The sequence below is a fragment of the Tupaia chinensis genome, unplaced genomic scaffold (genome assembly GCF_000334495.1).
Source record: "Tupaia chinensis unplaced genomic scaffold, TupChi_1.0 Scaffold138812_1, whole genome shotgun sequence".
Classification (NCBI taxonomy): Eukaryota; Metazoa; Chordata; class Mammalia; order Scandentia; family Tupaiidae; genus Tupaia; species Tupaia belangeri.
Window position 1 is genome coordinate 375,390 of NW_006198705.1, and position 12,734 is coordinate 388,123.

At 41.1% G+C, this 12,734-nt stretch overlaps 1 protein-coding gene across 1 annotated transcript in view; it reads right to left on the bottom strand.

The window, feature by feature from the left end:
* Positions 1 to 12,734, bottom strand: part of MYLK4 (myosin light chain kinase family member 4) — a 101,922-nt gene that overhangs the window by 6,807 nt on the left and 82,381 nt on the right. The window contains exons 7-10 of the mRNA XM_006161678.1: positions 9,392 to 9,462; positions 7,295 to 7,423; positions 6,503 to 6,655; positions 2,592 to 2,670 (exon numbers count right to left, since the gene is read on the bottom strand). Of these exons, the coding sequence (XP_006161740.1) occupies positions 2,592 to 2,670; positions 6,503 to 6,655; positions 7,295 to 7,423; positions 9,392 to 9,462 (432 nt within the window). The remainder of the gene's footprint in view (positions 1 to 2,591; positions 2,671 to 6,502; positions 6,656 to 7,294; positions 7,424 to 9,391; positions 9,463 to 12,734) is intronic.

The window sequence follows — 12,734 nt, forward strand, 5'->3', positions numbered from 1 at the left end:
AGTCGACTACATGGGAGTCCAGCGACATAGCCATTATGCTAACTGCTGGTGCCTTGAGAAACAGTAAGCAATTTTAAACATGACACAATTCAAAGAGGTAAGGAAGACTTTAAAAGACTTTAAAATAGAATTTAGGTTGAAATCATGAGGAGTTTTGGGATCAGAACTAAATTTTCAACATAAAAGTAAATTCGGATTTTATAGAATAGATCTGAGCTAAGATTATTCTAAAAATAAAAACCTTTGGAAAATGTAGTCTCCTTGTTTCACTGAAAAATATATATATTTAGCTTGAAAATTGGCGTTCGGTAACAGCAGAAATGTATGGTACGAGAATGGCTCTGGAAACATCACTCAAGCTGCCTTCACCCAGCGTGAGAGCAAAGTGGGAAAGCTCTCTCCCAGACGCCAGGATGTAACCCTGGTCCTTGGGGTCCTGACCTCCACAGCGCGGATAAGAACGGTGCCTATTTCATAGGCGCTCATGTCAGCGTGAGGGTTAAATGAGCTAATTTTTATAAACCAGTTCGAACCGTGCCTGGCACAATGGTGTGTCGTTACAACTTTAATGATAACTCAATTTATACAGCGGGTTTTTAAAAAAATTATCATCACGTTTGCAATATCTATTCACCTTAGGTACCAGCAGTTGAATAGATGAACGAAAAGGTGATCCTGTTGTTGTTGTTATATGGTTTAGAGAATATTTTTAAACACTTTTTAAACTATATAATGTCATTAATTATCTACTGTGGTTTCTATATTGTCCACGTCAAAGGGTATTTGGATACCAATAAAGTTGGATAAAAATACGTTGGTGGAAAATTGGCTCAAAATAGGTTGGTAACCCTAATAAGCAGTTTATGTAGTCTGGGTGAGGTACCAACTAGGTAATAAGTCTATTTTTACTTGACATCAGTACCAATTATCAAGGAAAGGTATATTCAGACACAAATAAAACTTAGTGTTGATGCTGAATTTAGAAGTAAAGTTAATTTCAATAAAAACTGGATGTGGAAAAAGTGAGTACCTGAAGCACAAGTCATTCCAAGGTTTGTTGGTCAGTGAAAATGTTCCATTCCAAACCCCAGAGAGCGGGAGGATGGGGAGCAAAGGTGGAAGAAATGAACATGTATGGAGCACGTATTGGGGCAGGCACAGCAGCTTCCACATTCACTGGTGGCCATGTCGCAGTGCCCCCAGTGAGCTGATTGCCTCTGCGTGTACCTTGCTCAGATAAACATCTTAAGTCTTTAGTAAAGTGGGGCCAGATGGTGGAGAAGCGATACAATGTGGTGATTTGAGAGGCTGACCCACGTACGAAGGTTCTGAGTTCATACCCAGAGACCTCCTTGAACACATCAGAAGCTAGTGTGTCCATGTTCTGAGACTGGCTGAAGCTGAGGGTGGGCCATGGCATGAAACTCTCTTGGGGGTGCATCTTTGTCTCTCTCTCTCTCTCTCTTTCACTCATGAAAGAAACAAATAAACAAAAATTTTAAGTTTAGTTAAGTTGCTTAAATAAAGTTACTTACAAACAGCACATCTGTTTCTATGTTATTTATATAATACACAAATAGTTGGATGGAGACAATATGAAGGAGGTAGAAAAGCCAGTTAGGAGACTATTGTTAGGAGACTATTGTTAGGAGACTGTTGTAGTAATTCAGGTGAGGGATGTCCCAAGTCATGATAACTACGGGGATGAAGAGAAATGGATAGATTCCAGAGGCAAGTAGGGGATATAATGTATAGAACTTAAAGATAAATGAGATACGAGATGGGGGAGGTTGAGTGAGAAAGGGGAAATGAAAGTTACACCCTGGGCATCCTTCACTGGAGAAAAGCTGAGGAGAGGGAGGAAGCTGAGTCTGGTTTAGAGCTGAGAAGATCCAAGTAGAACTATCTAGAATATAGATGAGTATATGGATCTGAAACTGAGGAAAGAAATCTGCGCCAGAGACAGGTAAGGGAGAGGGAACATAACTGGCAACTAAGGCAACAGGAGTAGACAGAGATTCCATGCTAAGAGGTTACTACAGAATGTAGCCTCAATTAACCTCAACAAATATTTCAATGTTTAATAGATGTCTCCTTTACATACACTTTTGTGAATATCTGGATCACACAAAGTATTATAGATTTGGTGCCCAGAGCAGATTAAACCAGGTAAGCATAGAACTTAGAGTTCTGAATTCTGTTTTAAGGCAGTATGTTTCTCCCAAACATACATTAGTATATATTATCCAAAACCCCCAATATTTAAATATTTTAGGCTGTGTGTGTGTGTGTGTGTGTGTGTGTGTGTGTGTGTAGTACAATGATGTAATTCATTCCATGGTGGATACAATAATTTAATAATAAACATAACAGTTATGCTTAAAATAATACTCTATTAAAAATGAACATTTTTTAAAAAAATATAAACTACTCAGTTAAAGCATCTTAAGCAATTTAACACTAGCAGAAGACTCAAAAACAGTGAGAAAAGGTTTTAGAAAGAACCTTATTTACAGTTAAGGTAACTCTAGCATCTCATTAAAAGACAGGAACATAGGAAAAGAAGAGGAAAAAACAAGAAGCCTGGTCACCTGTGCACTGAGCCTGGCATGGAGCTTGTGGTCTGACAACCAAGGATGTTTGAGAGCTTCACTTGCACTTATTCTCCAACTAAAAGGAAACACAGAAGGTAAGGTTACTAATAAGGACACATCAAAGAAAGTTTAACCTCAGTTCTACTGACTGTCTTTGGTAGACCAGATGGCTAAATGTTTAAGTTATATGTTATCTGCGATTGCAAAGGTTAATTACCATGAAATCCAATCAGGGTAACAACATTGGTTGGACAAGCACAGCAGACAATTCAAAATTCTTGTTAATAACTGAATGTCTACTTTCAAATATGTGTAACCATTCATGACCTATTACATACTTACGTCTAAAACTGAACTCCTATCAGTCAGCTTAAGCAGAAATGTTTATTTATTATTGTAAGAAAGAAATGCAGGGGTTAACAGGGTTATTTGCATCAGAATCACCTAAGAGGGTTGTTAAGAATGCAGGTTCTTGGGGACCAGCAGTTAGCGTAATGGCTATGTCACTGGACTCCCACGTAGTCAACCACAGTTTGCGTCTCAGACCCGGTGGCTTAAAACTCATGCCAGGCACGTGTGCGTGCGTGCCCAAGATCCCAAGAGGAGAATGGAGAAGAAGGGATTACGGCATGGCCATCCTCCCTGGGGGGTGATTTCTCGCTTTCAGTCTCTCTGTCTCTCTCTGTCTGGCGAGCGCACGCGCCCTATACCAAAAAAAAAAAAAAAAAAACTCTCCAAAAAAGAAAAGACTGCAGGTTCTTGCCATCAGCAATTGGCATGGTGGTTAAGGTGCTGAATTCTACATTACTGATGGCAATTCAAGTCCCAGGCTGAAAATCACAACAAATAGATGATATATAGGTAGGTAGGTAGGTAGGTACATAGGTAGATAGATAGATAGATAGATAGATAGATAGATAGATAGATAGATAGATAGATAGAGATAAAATTTAAAAAAAAATAAAGAAAAGAAAAATTAAACCAGGCACATGTGTGTGCATCCACAAAAATCCCAAGAAAAGAATGGAGGAGAATGTATTGTGGCATGCCATCCCCCCCCCCGGGTACCTCCCTCTCTCTCTTGATTCCCTCTATATTCCTCTCAAAGAACTAAATAAATTTAAATTAATATATGTGAGTGCAACAATCTGAAGTCTCTACTTCTGAAAAACAAGAATGTAGCTTTAAGCAGTCAGGATGCTTCCGTCTATAGAATCTGCTTTGTTACAGTCATTTCATCAGTTAACAAATATTTAAATATAGACTTTAAAGAGAAAATAACTCTTTTTTTTTTTTTGGAGAGGTTTTCATTATAGGGCACGTGCACTCGCCAGAGAGACAGAGAGAGACATAGAGACAGAAAGCGAGAAATCACCCCCCAGGGGGGATGGTCATGCCGCAATCCCTTCTCCTCCATTCTCCTCTCGGGATCTTGGGCACGCACGCACACGCGCCCGGCATGAGTCTTAAGCCACTGGGTCCGGGACATGAACCATGGTCGACCACGTGGGAGTCCAGCGACATAGCCATTACGCTAACTGCTGGTTCCCAAGAAAAAATAACTCTTTACCTTAGTCAATGAAAGAAAGCTTAACAACTTGGTGACAACCTCACCATTATGATAGAATCCTAAATGGATAGAAGTTATTTTTCTGAAAAGCCTCTTGACCTCACCAACCTTATCTGGGAAAGCAATTTTGTTTAAAATTACAGTTTTACCTTTGCCCCCCTCCCAAACCAGTTGCTTGTAGTACTGAAAGTTATTATTCTTGAACTCCAATATCAAACTCTAAAAATTTGACTATGAAAAAGTAAGTAGTAATACTAGGCTAATAGTTATATTTTTAACAAAATCTCATTTACTTTTGTACCACCAAAATTTATTCAATGATAGTGCTATTTGATTGTGGCCTTAGGTCCATCCAAGCATTGACACAAATATTAAGCCAGCTGGGCCTCTGCCCAAATGTGTATCTGATGCTCCCTAGCTAATAATGCAACCTTTGAAACCAGCAGATGGCATAATGGGTATGTCACTGGACTCCCATGTAGTCAACCTTGGTTTGAGTCCTGGACCTGGGGGCTTAAACTCACGCCAGGCACGTGTGGGTGCATGCCCAAGATCCCAAGAGGAGAATGGAGGAGAAAGGATTGTGGCATGGCCATCCCCCTTGGGGGGTGATTTCTAGCTTTCTGTCTCTCTGTCTCTGTCTTTCTGGCGAGCGCATGTGCCCTATTGCAAAAACCTTTCAAAATAATAATAATAATACACCCCTCAGACTAAAGGAGAGGGTGGGACACGTGTACACGCATCCAGCAGGCCCACCTCTGAGTCTGCTCTAAGGGAGCCACGTGATTGCTTCACCACTCTCAGCCTCAGTTTCCTCATCTGTAAAATAACGGTGATAACATTCGTACTCCACAGAATCATCCAGAGGTTAAATAAGATAACACAGGCCCTGCTTTAGGGGCACAGGTGGTACTGCTGTGCTGGAAACCACATGGTCAACCCCAGATCCAGATCCCAAGTCGATCTGAAACATGCCGGGTACATGCACACCTGAGATCTTGACTGGCTAGAGAGCTAGAGGAAGGGATTATGATGTGACAAGACCCTGCCAAGCAAGAGTCTTTCTCTCACTCTCTCTCTCATTGCACTCTCTCTCATGAAAAAAAAAAATTTACTAACTTTAAAAAAAGATAATGTGTAAAAACAGATATAAGTGCTCAGTAAATGTGGATTTCTCATCTTCTGAAACATGGACAGGGTTGACATTTTCCTTTTATTTACTGCATGGGGTACAAATATGTGCAAATAGTAATGACCTCAACTCTTTCAATGCCTCTCCACCAAAAACAAGGAAAACCACTATCGATGAATTTCTTCTCTTCTTGGACTGATAATCCCAGCCTAAGTACTCCTCGCCCTTCTGGGACTCAGTAATGACCCTGTCTCTATGTTAACGACATTGTATGTTATCTTTTCAAGAGTACCTGTCTTTTCCATTAGATTGTCAATGACTAAAGGTAGGCTGGATTGTATGCACGAATTATCAATACCCCGACATATTTTTTTGGCACATAGTAAGATGATCAGTTAAATGCTTGAACAAAAGCACGTCCTGTCAAGGCACTTCAGCAGACCTGTTTATTACCCATCTAGCTTCCTCTTCTCCCCATGAAACCCTCCTTCCTATCGATTCATGATCATGTTTATTAATGATCCAAAAGCTATTAAGGTAATAAAACAATAAACATCGTAAATACCATCTACTTATGTGGTCTAGGTATAAAAACCATCTGAAGCAGTGTTTGACAAGCTAATCATTATGTCCTTCTCTCTGTAACTCAAAATTGGAAGTCACTATATTTCAATATCATTCTTCTTCATTCTCTGAATTTTGAATAATATGATAGCACGAGAGAAAATAGAAGGCTGTGTGAAATAGCTGAATGTGTATCCTACTTCATGCCGACGAGGATAGAGGCGGTCATTTAAGAAGATAATGTCTACAACGTGTTTGACATGGTCTGATCTCAAGCCAGTTCTCAAATGAAATGATGATGTACTCAGCAACATGGAGCCAGCTATGTCCTTCAGAGAGTGAAAAGGGATTGGGGAAATAACTTATCCCGAACCCTTGATTTTGAGAACGAGTTAACTGAAGCCCAGCAGTCATCCACGATGCTAGAGCTTCATTACAAAAGGCAGAAGGAGAGAAGTTTCGTAGCCCCATTCAAGTCTCATGTCCAGAGAAGCAGCTTTCAGTAGAATGAGTCAAGAGGATCACATCTCCTTGGTTCATGACTGTCCAAGCATCAGAGATGGCACCAAGAAAATGAATGTCAATAACCCTGGTGGTAGATACAACTTCCTACTCCCAGAGTGCAGGACCAACTTGCATTACCTCTTTTCTTTGATCAGAAGCTTGGAGATAAACTCCCTGGCCTCCTCGGAGATGTCCTGAAATTCTTCATCCTCTAAGTCCCACCTGCAGGCCAGGATGTTGTTCAGCGTCTCCGCATCATTGTCACCCAAGAAAGGGGACAAGCCGCTAAGTCTACAGGATGCAAGATCCAGAGTGGGTATTTATTAAACAGCCTCAAACCTTTTACATATACAGGTGGCTTGTTTGGTTTTTCATTTAAAAGTGACAGAAGGAAAACAACTTAATAATAAAGCATAGTTTATAGTATGTTTTTAACAGCAATCATTCAAGCAAATGCTTACCTTCCCCACCTCAAGTCCTCATTAAACAACTGGGGCAATGAAGAAAGTAGCTAGCTAGAATATGAATCTCAAAGAATAGTACAACACCTTTCTTTAAGCATTTTCAGCTAGCAACGCACTGTCACATATTCGATGGCAAACGCCAGGCATGTCACCTCTGAAGAGTAAGGCTAACGTGAGTCATTTAGGAGATTGGAATACAAATTCGCTTTTAGAGTTTAGGTGGTGTCCTAGGAGTTAAAGTCATTAGTGAAAAGGATGTATGTTCACTTTTCAGATAATATGTGGGGAAAGAATGGACTCCTTTGACCCCCAGAGCTCAACAGACCCTGGAAAGCAACTGAGCACGGAAGGGTGTCGTTTACTTTTAAAAGACCTAAATTAGAGCTTTTGTTCAAAACAGCAAAGCCTGATAGAATGTACAGAGGAACGCAGAGCACACCTCAGAGAGAGACTGAGAACTGCTTACAGCATATAGGCGATCACCCCCACACTCCACATGTCGGTGGGAAAGGACACAAAATCATAATTCACAACTTCAGGAGCAAGAAATTCTGGGGTTCCAAAGTTCACCTTCAGCTTCTCTCTGGGTTTATATCTGGAATTCAAGAGATAACATGGAAGGATGGAGAGAGCCAAAAATAAAAAATTGTGAAAATTGAAATATACAATCTAAAAGACAAAGTATCTTTAACCATGCAACTTACATAGACTGTAAAGAAAATCATATGTCCAAGAGATACTTTGATACTTGATTAACCAAGTCCCTGGAGTTTTAAGAGTCAAAATTCATACTATACATGTTAATAATCTGGGGCCAGCAGGTGATTTGGTGGTAAAGTTGCTAGACTATCATGTGGCTGACTGCAGTTCAAGTCCTAGACTTGGAGGCTTGAAAATCATGCGGGGCTCATGTGCATTCATGCCCAAAATCCCAAGAGGAGACTGGAGGAGAAGGGATTGCAGCTTGGCCACCCCTCCTAAGAGGGTAATTTCTCACTTTCCCTCTCTCTGTTTCTCTCCAGTGACAAAAAAAATAAAGAAAATAAAGTGAATAATCTGAAACAGTTGTGGGGAAGCCACTCCGAATAATTAGAACATCTGGTTTATAGGATATAAAACAGAAAAACTGCCCTAATCCTTGACATAAGCCTGTATTGATGTATAAACGAAATGTTGCAATGATTTACAACATTCATTTTATAAGCATCCTTAATGTCCTGAATTGTTAATATGTCCACGTAAACTCTTTGTTCTCTTAAGAAGCGTACTTGGGCCAAACCTTTGTAATCCTGTTGACACTATTCATATGTTTTAAAGTGAATCTTTTCTTCACAGAAAGAATGCATGTGTAAGGCGAAGATTAACCGTTACAAATATTAACTCAATGGCTCCTAATTTCATAAACTTCACCGCATTCAGTTTTAAGTTTTTCATGTTTTTATTACACGTATTGTAGAAACTTTTAAGTACTCAAATCTTAAATCCAGCAAGGTAAGGCTGAACATATTTTTGGTTAAATTGATTCTAAAGGGCGCAAAACCAAGGAGCATATCAGATGTATCTTTGCACAGAAAGAGCACCCGGCCCACCCCCTAACTCCATTCGAACGCCTCTTCCAACAGATAACCATGCAACTTACATAGACTGTAAAGAAAATCATATGTCCAAGAGATACTTTGATACTTGATTAACCAAGTCCCTGGAGTTTTAAGAGTCAAAATTCATACTATACATGTTAATAATCTGGGGCCAGCAGGTGATTTGGTGGTAAAGTTGCTAGACTATCATGTGGCTGACTGCAGTTCAAGTCCTAGACTTGGAGGCTTGAAAATCATGCGGGGCTCATGTGCATTCATGCCCAAAATCCCAAGAGGAGACTGGAGGAGAAGGGATTGCAGCTTGGCCACCCCTCCTAAGAGGGTAATTTCTCACTTTCCCTCTCTCTGTTTCTCTCCAGTGACAAAAAAAATAAAGAAAATAAAGTGAATAATCTGAAACAGTTGTGGGGAAGCCACTCCGAATAATTAGAACATCTGGTTTATAGGATATAAAACAGAAAAACTGCCCTAATCCTTGACATAAGCCTGTATTGATGTATAAACGAAATGTTGCAATGATTTACAACATTCATTTTATAAGCATCCTTAATGTCCTGAATTGTTAATATGTCCACGTAAACTCTTTGTTCTCTTAAGAAGCGTACTTGGGCCAAACCTTTGTAATCCTGTTGACACTATTCATATGTTTTAAAGTGAATCTTTTCTTCACAGAAAGAATGCATGTGTAAGGCGAAGATTAACCGTTACAAATATTAACTCAATGGCTCCTAATTTCATAAACTTCACCGCATTCAGTTTTAAGTTTTTCATGTTTTTATTACACGTATTGTAGAAACTTTTAAGTACTCAAATCTTAAATCCAGCAAGGTAAGGCTGAACATATTTTTGGTTAAATTGATTCTAAAGGGCGCAAAACCAAGGAGCATATCAGATGTATCTTTGCACAGAAAGAGCACCCGGCCCACCCCCTAACTCCATTCGAACGCCTCTTCCAACAGACTTACCTTCTGGCCAATCCAAAATCAATAATTTTTATTTGTTTAGCATCCCGATTCACACACAGGATATTCTCGGGCTGCCAGGAGAAAGAGACACATTAGCAATGAAAACAACCATCATTCACTCAAATTGTCCTTGAACCACAACTAAAAATACAACGATGCTCAGGGAAAACATATGAGGCCTTTCACTTTGGGGCTGGCTTGTCTATGTGGGTATTTTCTCCTTTAATTATGTGGTGGATGAGGTTGTGGGGACCCTGCCAACCTTGCATTCCCCTTCCTGTCCCTCTCCATGGTTTTGCAGTTTACCATAATGCGTGAGTTCAGGCAGAGGCCTCCTTGAAGGAAGAACGAAAAGGAGGCTGCTTCAGTCCTTTCTGAACGGGCTGGTGGAGGCCAGCTTCGACTTAGCATCTGTCCTTTAAAATGATTAAGTATGAATTTCTCCCTCTTGGAGGGATATTTTCCCCAATGATTTATGAGCTCCAAGAGAAATGGCCTGATGCGTTTCAACAACCACACTGAATGTGCACTCTAATGCGAATGTCCCGACCTCCAGATTCCCCCTTGTCCTGTCTATGGGACAGTCACATGGAAAAGGAAGGCTCTTCTCTCCTGCTCATTTTTTTGTTTTGTTTTGTTTTTTTTTGGAGAGGTTTTCGCCATAGGGTGTGTATAGCATGTGTACACTCGCCAGACAGACAGAGAGAGACAGAGAGACAGAAAGCGAGAAATCCCCCCCCCCCCAGGGGGGATGGCCACACCACAGTCCCTTCTCCTGCGTTCTCTTCTTGGGATCTCGGGCACGCACGCACACGCACCCGGCGTGAGTTTTAAGCCACCGGGTCCGGGACTCGAACCGTAGTCGACTACATGGGAGTCCAGCGAGATAGCCATTACGCCAACTGCTGGTCCCTCATTTATTATTCTTAGCAATTACACGGTTTCACTGAGTTTGGTCTCAATACCTAAAACCCTGCCTGAATGCTCCCTTGGGGTGACACTCCGGTAGACTTCGCCCTGCTAATCTGATGGTCTTGGGGTAAAGAGGGGGAAACTAAGTGGTAGCCTTATTACACTGAGCTCATGGAATGTCTTGCAAGCGCACCTACATTTATTAGGATAGAAAAAGTGAGGTCTGGGGACAAGAAGGGATCAGATTTAAAGTCAAGGCCATTCATAAAAAAAAAAAAAAAAAAAAAAGAAATCAAGTTTCCAGTTGAGAGCCAAGAACTCTTAAACCCTAGCCCTCACTCTTCCCTAAAAGCTGAGGGCATTAGTCACATTGTTGAATGCCATGTTGCCACTTCCCCCTGTACATCTGTCTGGGTGGAGAAGAGGGTTAAATGACATCAGGAGTTCAGAAACACTTTACAAAATGTCTCCTTATCAATATGCAATAGTCCATTTGTTGGATAGAATATCTTTGGGAGCCCTTTTCTAAACGATCCTAAAACAGATGTCTGCGAATAAAAGCCATTTATACAATAAGTAAGTGGGTGCTGTGTAAGAATACTGAGTTTCATGCTTCACTCACTGATCAATCGTGTGTAAAGCTATCCAATTGTCAAAGAAGTCTATGACATCAAAAATTTTGTTCGCAGAACATAAAGAAAGAGCTTCGAGGGCACCTCAAAAAGTTAACTGGTATGATTGTAAAATTAAAGAGTGTTTATTAAATAAGAGTTGCAAAATGGAAAAGCATACAGGGGACCATTTTAAAGTCACCTCCAATCTCCCTTACATAGTGACAAGCATTCTTAATATTGTTGGCCCTTTTCCTTCCAAAGAGCTTTCTGAAAAGCTAGTCCTTAATAACCCATCCAGCTGTCACCTTTATTATCTTTACATACAACCCACAACTAAAATTGCCCATTGCAAGTCTTCAATCACTATTATGAAGCCACATATAGAGTTATTTGGCTTGTAATAGGTCAGCTCCCAGTTCCAGTTGCCAATCAGATCCCTTCAGGGATATCTGCAGAATGTCTACACTCACTGAAAATGCTCCATGAAACTATGCATTAGCGAGTTCATAGCCAAGGCCTCTGCTAATGATTTTTAACCTCTAATTTTGGCATTCTACAGACCACTTCCTCCAGCCCTCCTCCTGCTCAAAAGTGAATGGAAAAGGCAAGGCACATAAATCAAGTGAAGATGGCCAAGTTACAGGAAGAGAGGCCCATGGAGACCTATATATGGAGGCTAAGTTTGTTTAGTCATGTAATCCCAGGTGATCTGCAATAGAGGATATGTTATGTAGAATGTATATTTTATTGGGGCCACCTAATGGTTAAGGTGCTGGACTCCCACATGGCCTGCCACAGTTTAAGTCCCAGACTTGGGGGCTTAAAAATCAGGCCAGGTGCATGTGTCTGTTCATGAGTGCCCAAAAATCCCAGGAGGAGACTGGAGGAGAGGGGATTGTAGCGTGATCATCTCCCCAGGGGGGTGATTTCTCATTTTCTCTCTGACCGTCTCTGTCTCTCAAGCAAGCTCATGCACCCTAAGGAAAAAACCTTAAAATATTTTTTAAAAAGAATATATATTTTATGTCACTGTCATGCTGTGCACACAGGGACATCAGACAATGACTGAGCCACACAAGAAGATGTACTTCATATGAGCCCAAATATTAGATCTGATCAGGGTTATGGGCCCTGGGTCTTTCATTGGTTGTAACTAGGACTATATTCAGTCTAATTCTAGGGACTTTGTAATGAGAAAGAGGTTAAAAGGGAAGGGGCAATAAACAAGAGGGAGAGGCAGGTGGCTTGCTTCTCACATATGCTTGCCACTATCTCCAGTATCCCACACTCTCTGCTCCTTAGCATTTTAGTCCCACCGTCTGGCTGACCTGTATCGATTCTCCATAGGTTTCTATCCAGTGCTCTAGCATGCCCACAGAAAAATAAGTCCAAAGCCCAGAGCTTCCAGGAATAGTCAGGAAAGTACTGGGGATTCTTGGAGTTTTGAACATGTTGACTACTACAAGGGAATTCTGAATTAGCTAAAATGCTCTCAACTGCTTATCCTGATCATGAGAGGGACACTGCAAGAGTACAATGGTGGTGGAGGTGGTGATGGTGGTGGAGGTGTTGGAAGTGGTGGTGGTGATGGTTTAGCTGGTAGAGGTGGTGGTGGTGATGGTGGTGGAGGTGGTAGAGGTTGTGTTGGTGAAAGTTGTGATGGTGGGGGTGGAGGTGGTGGTGGTGGTGGTCATGGGGAATGGTAGTGGTGGAGGTGGTGGTGGAGGTGGTATGGTGAAGGTGGTGGTGGAGGAGGTGGTGATGGTGGTGGAGGTTGTGGTGGAGGTGGTGGTGGGGGATGGTAGTGGTGGAGGTGG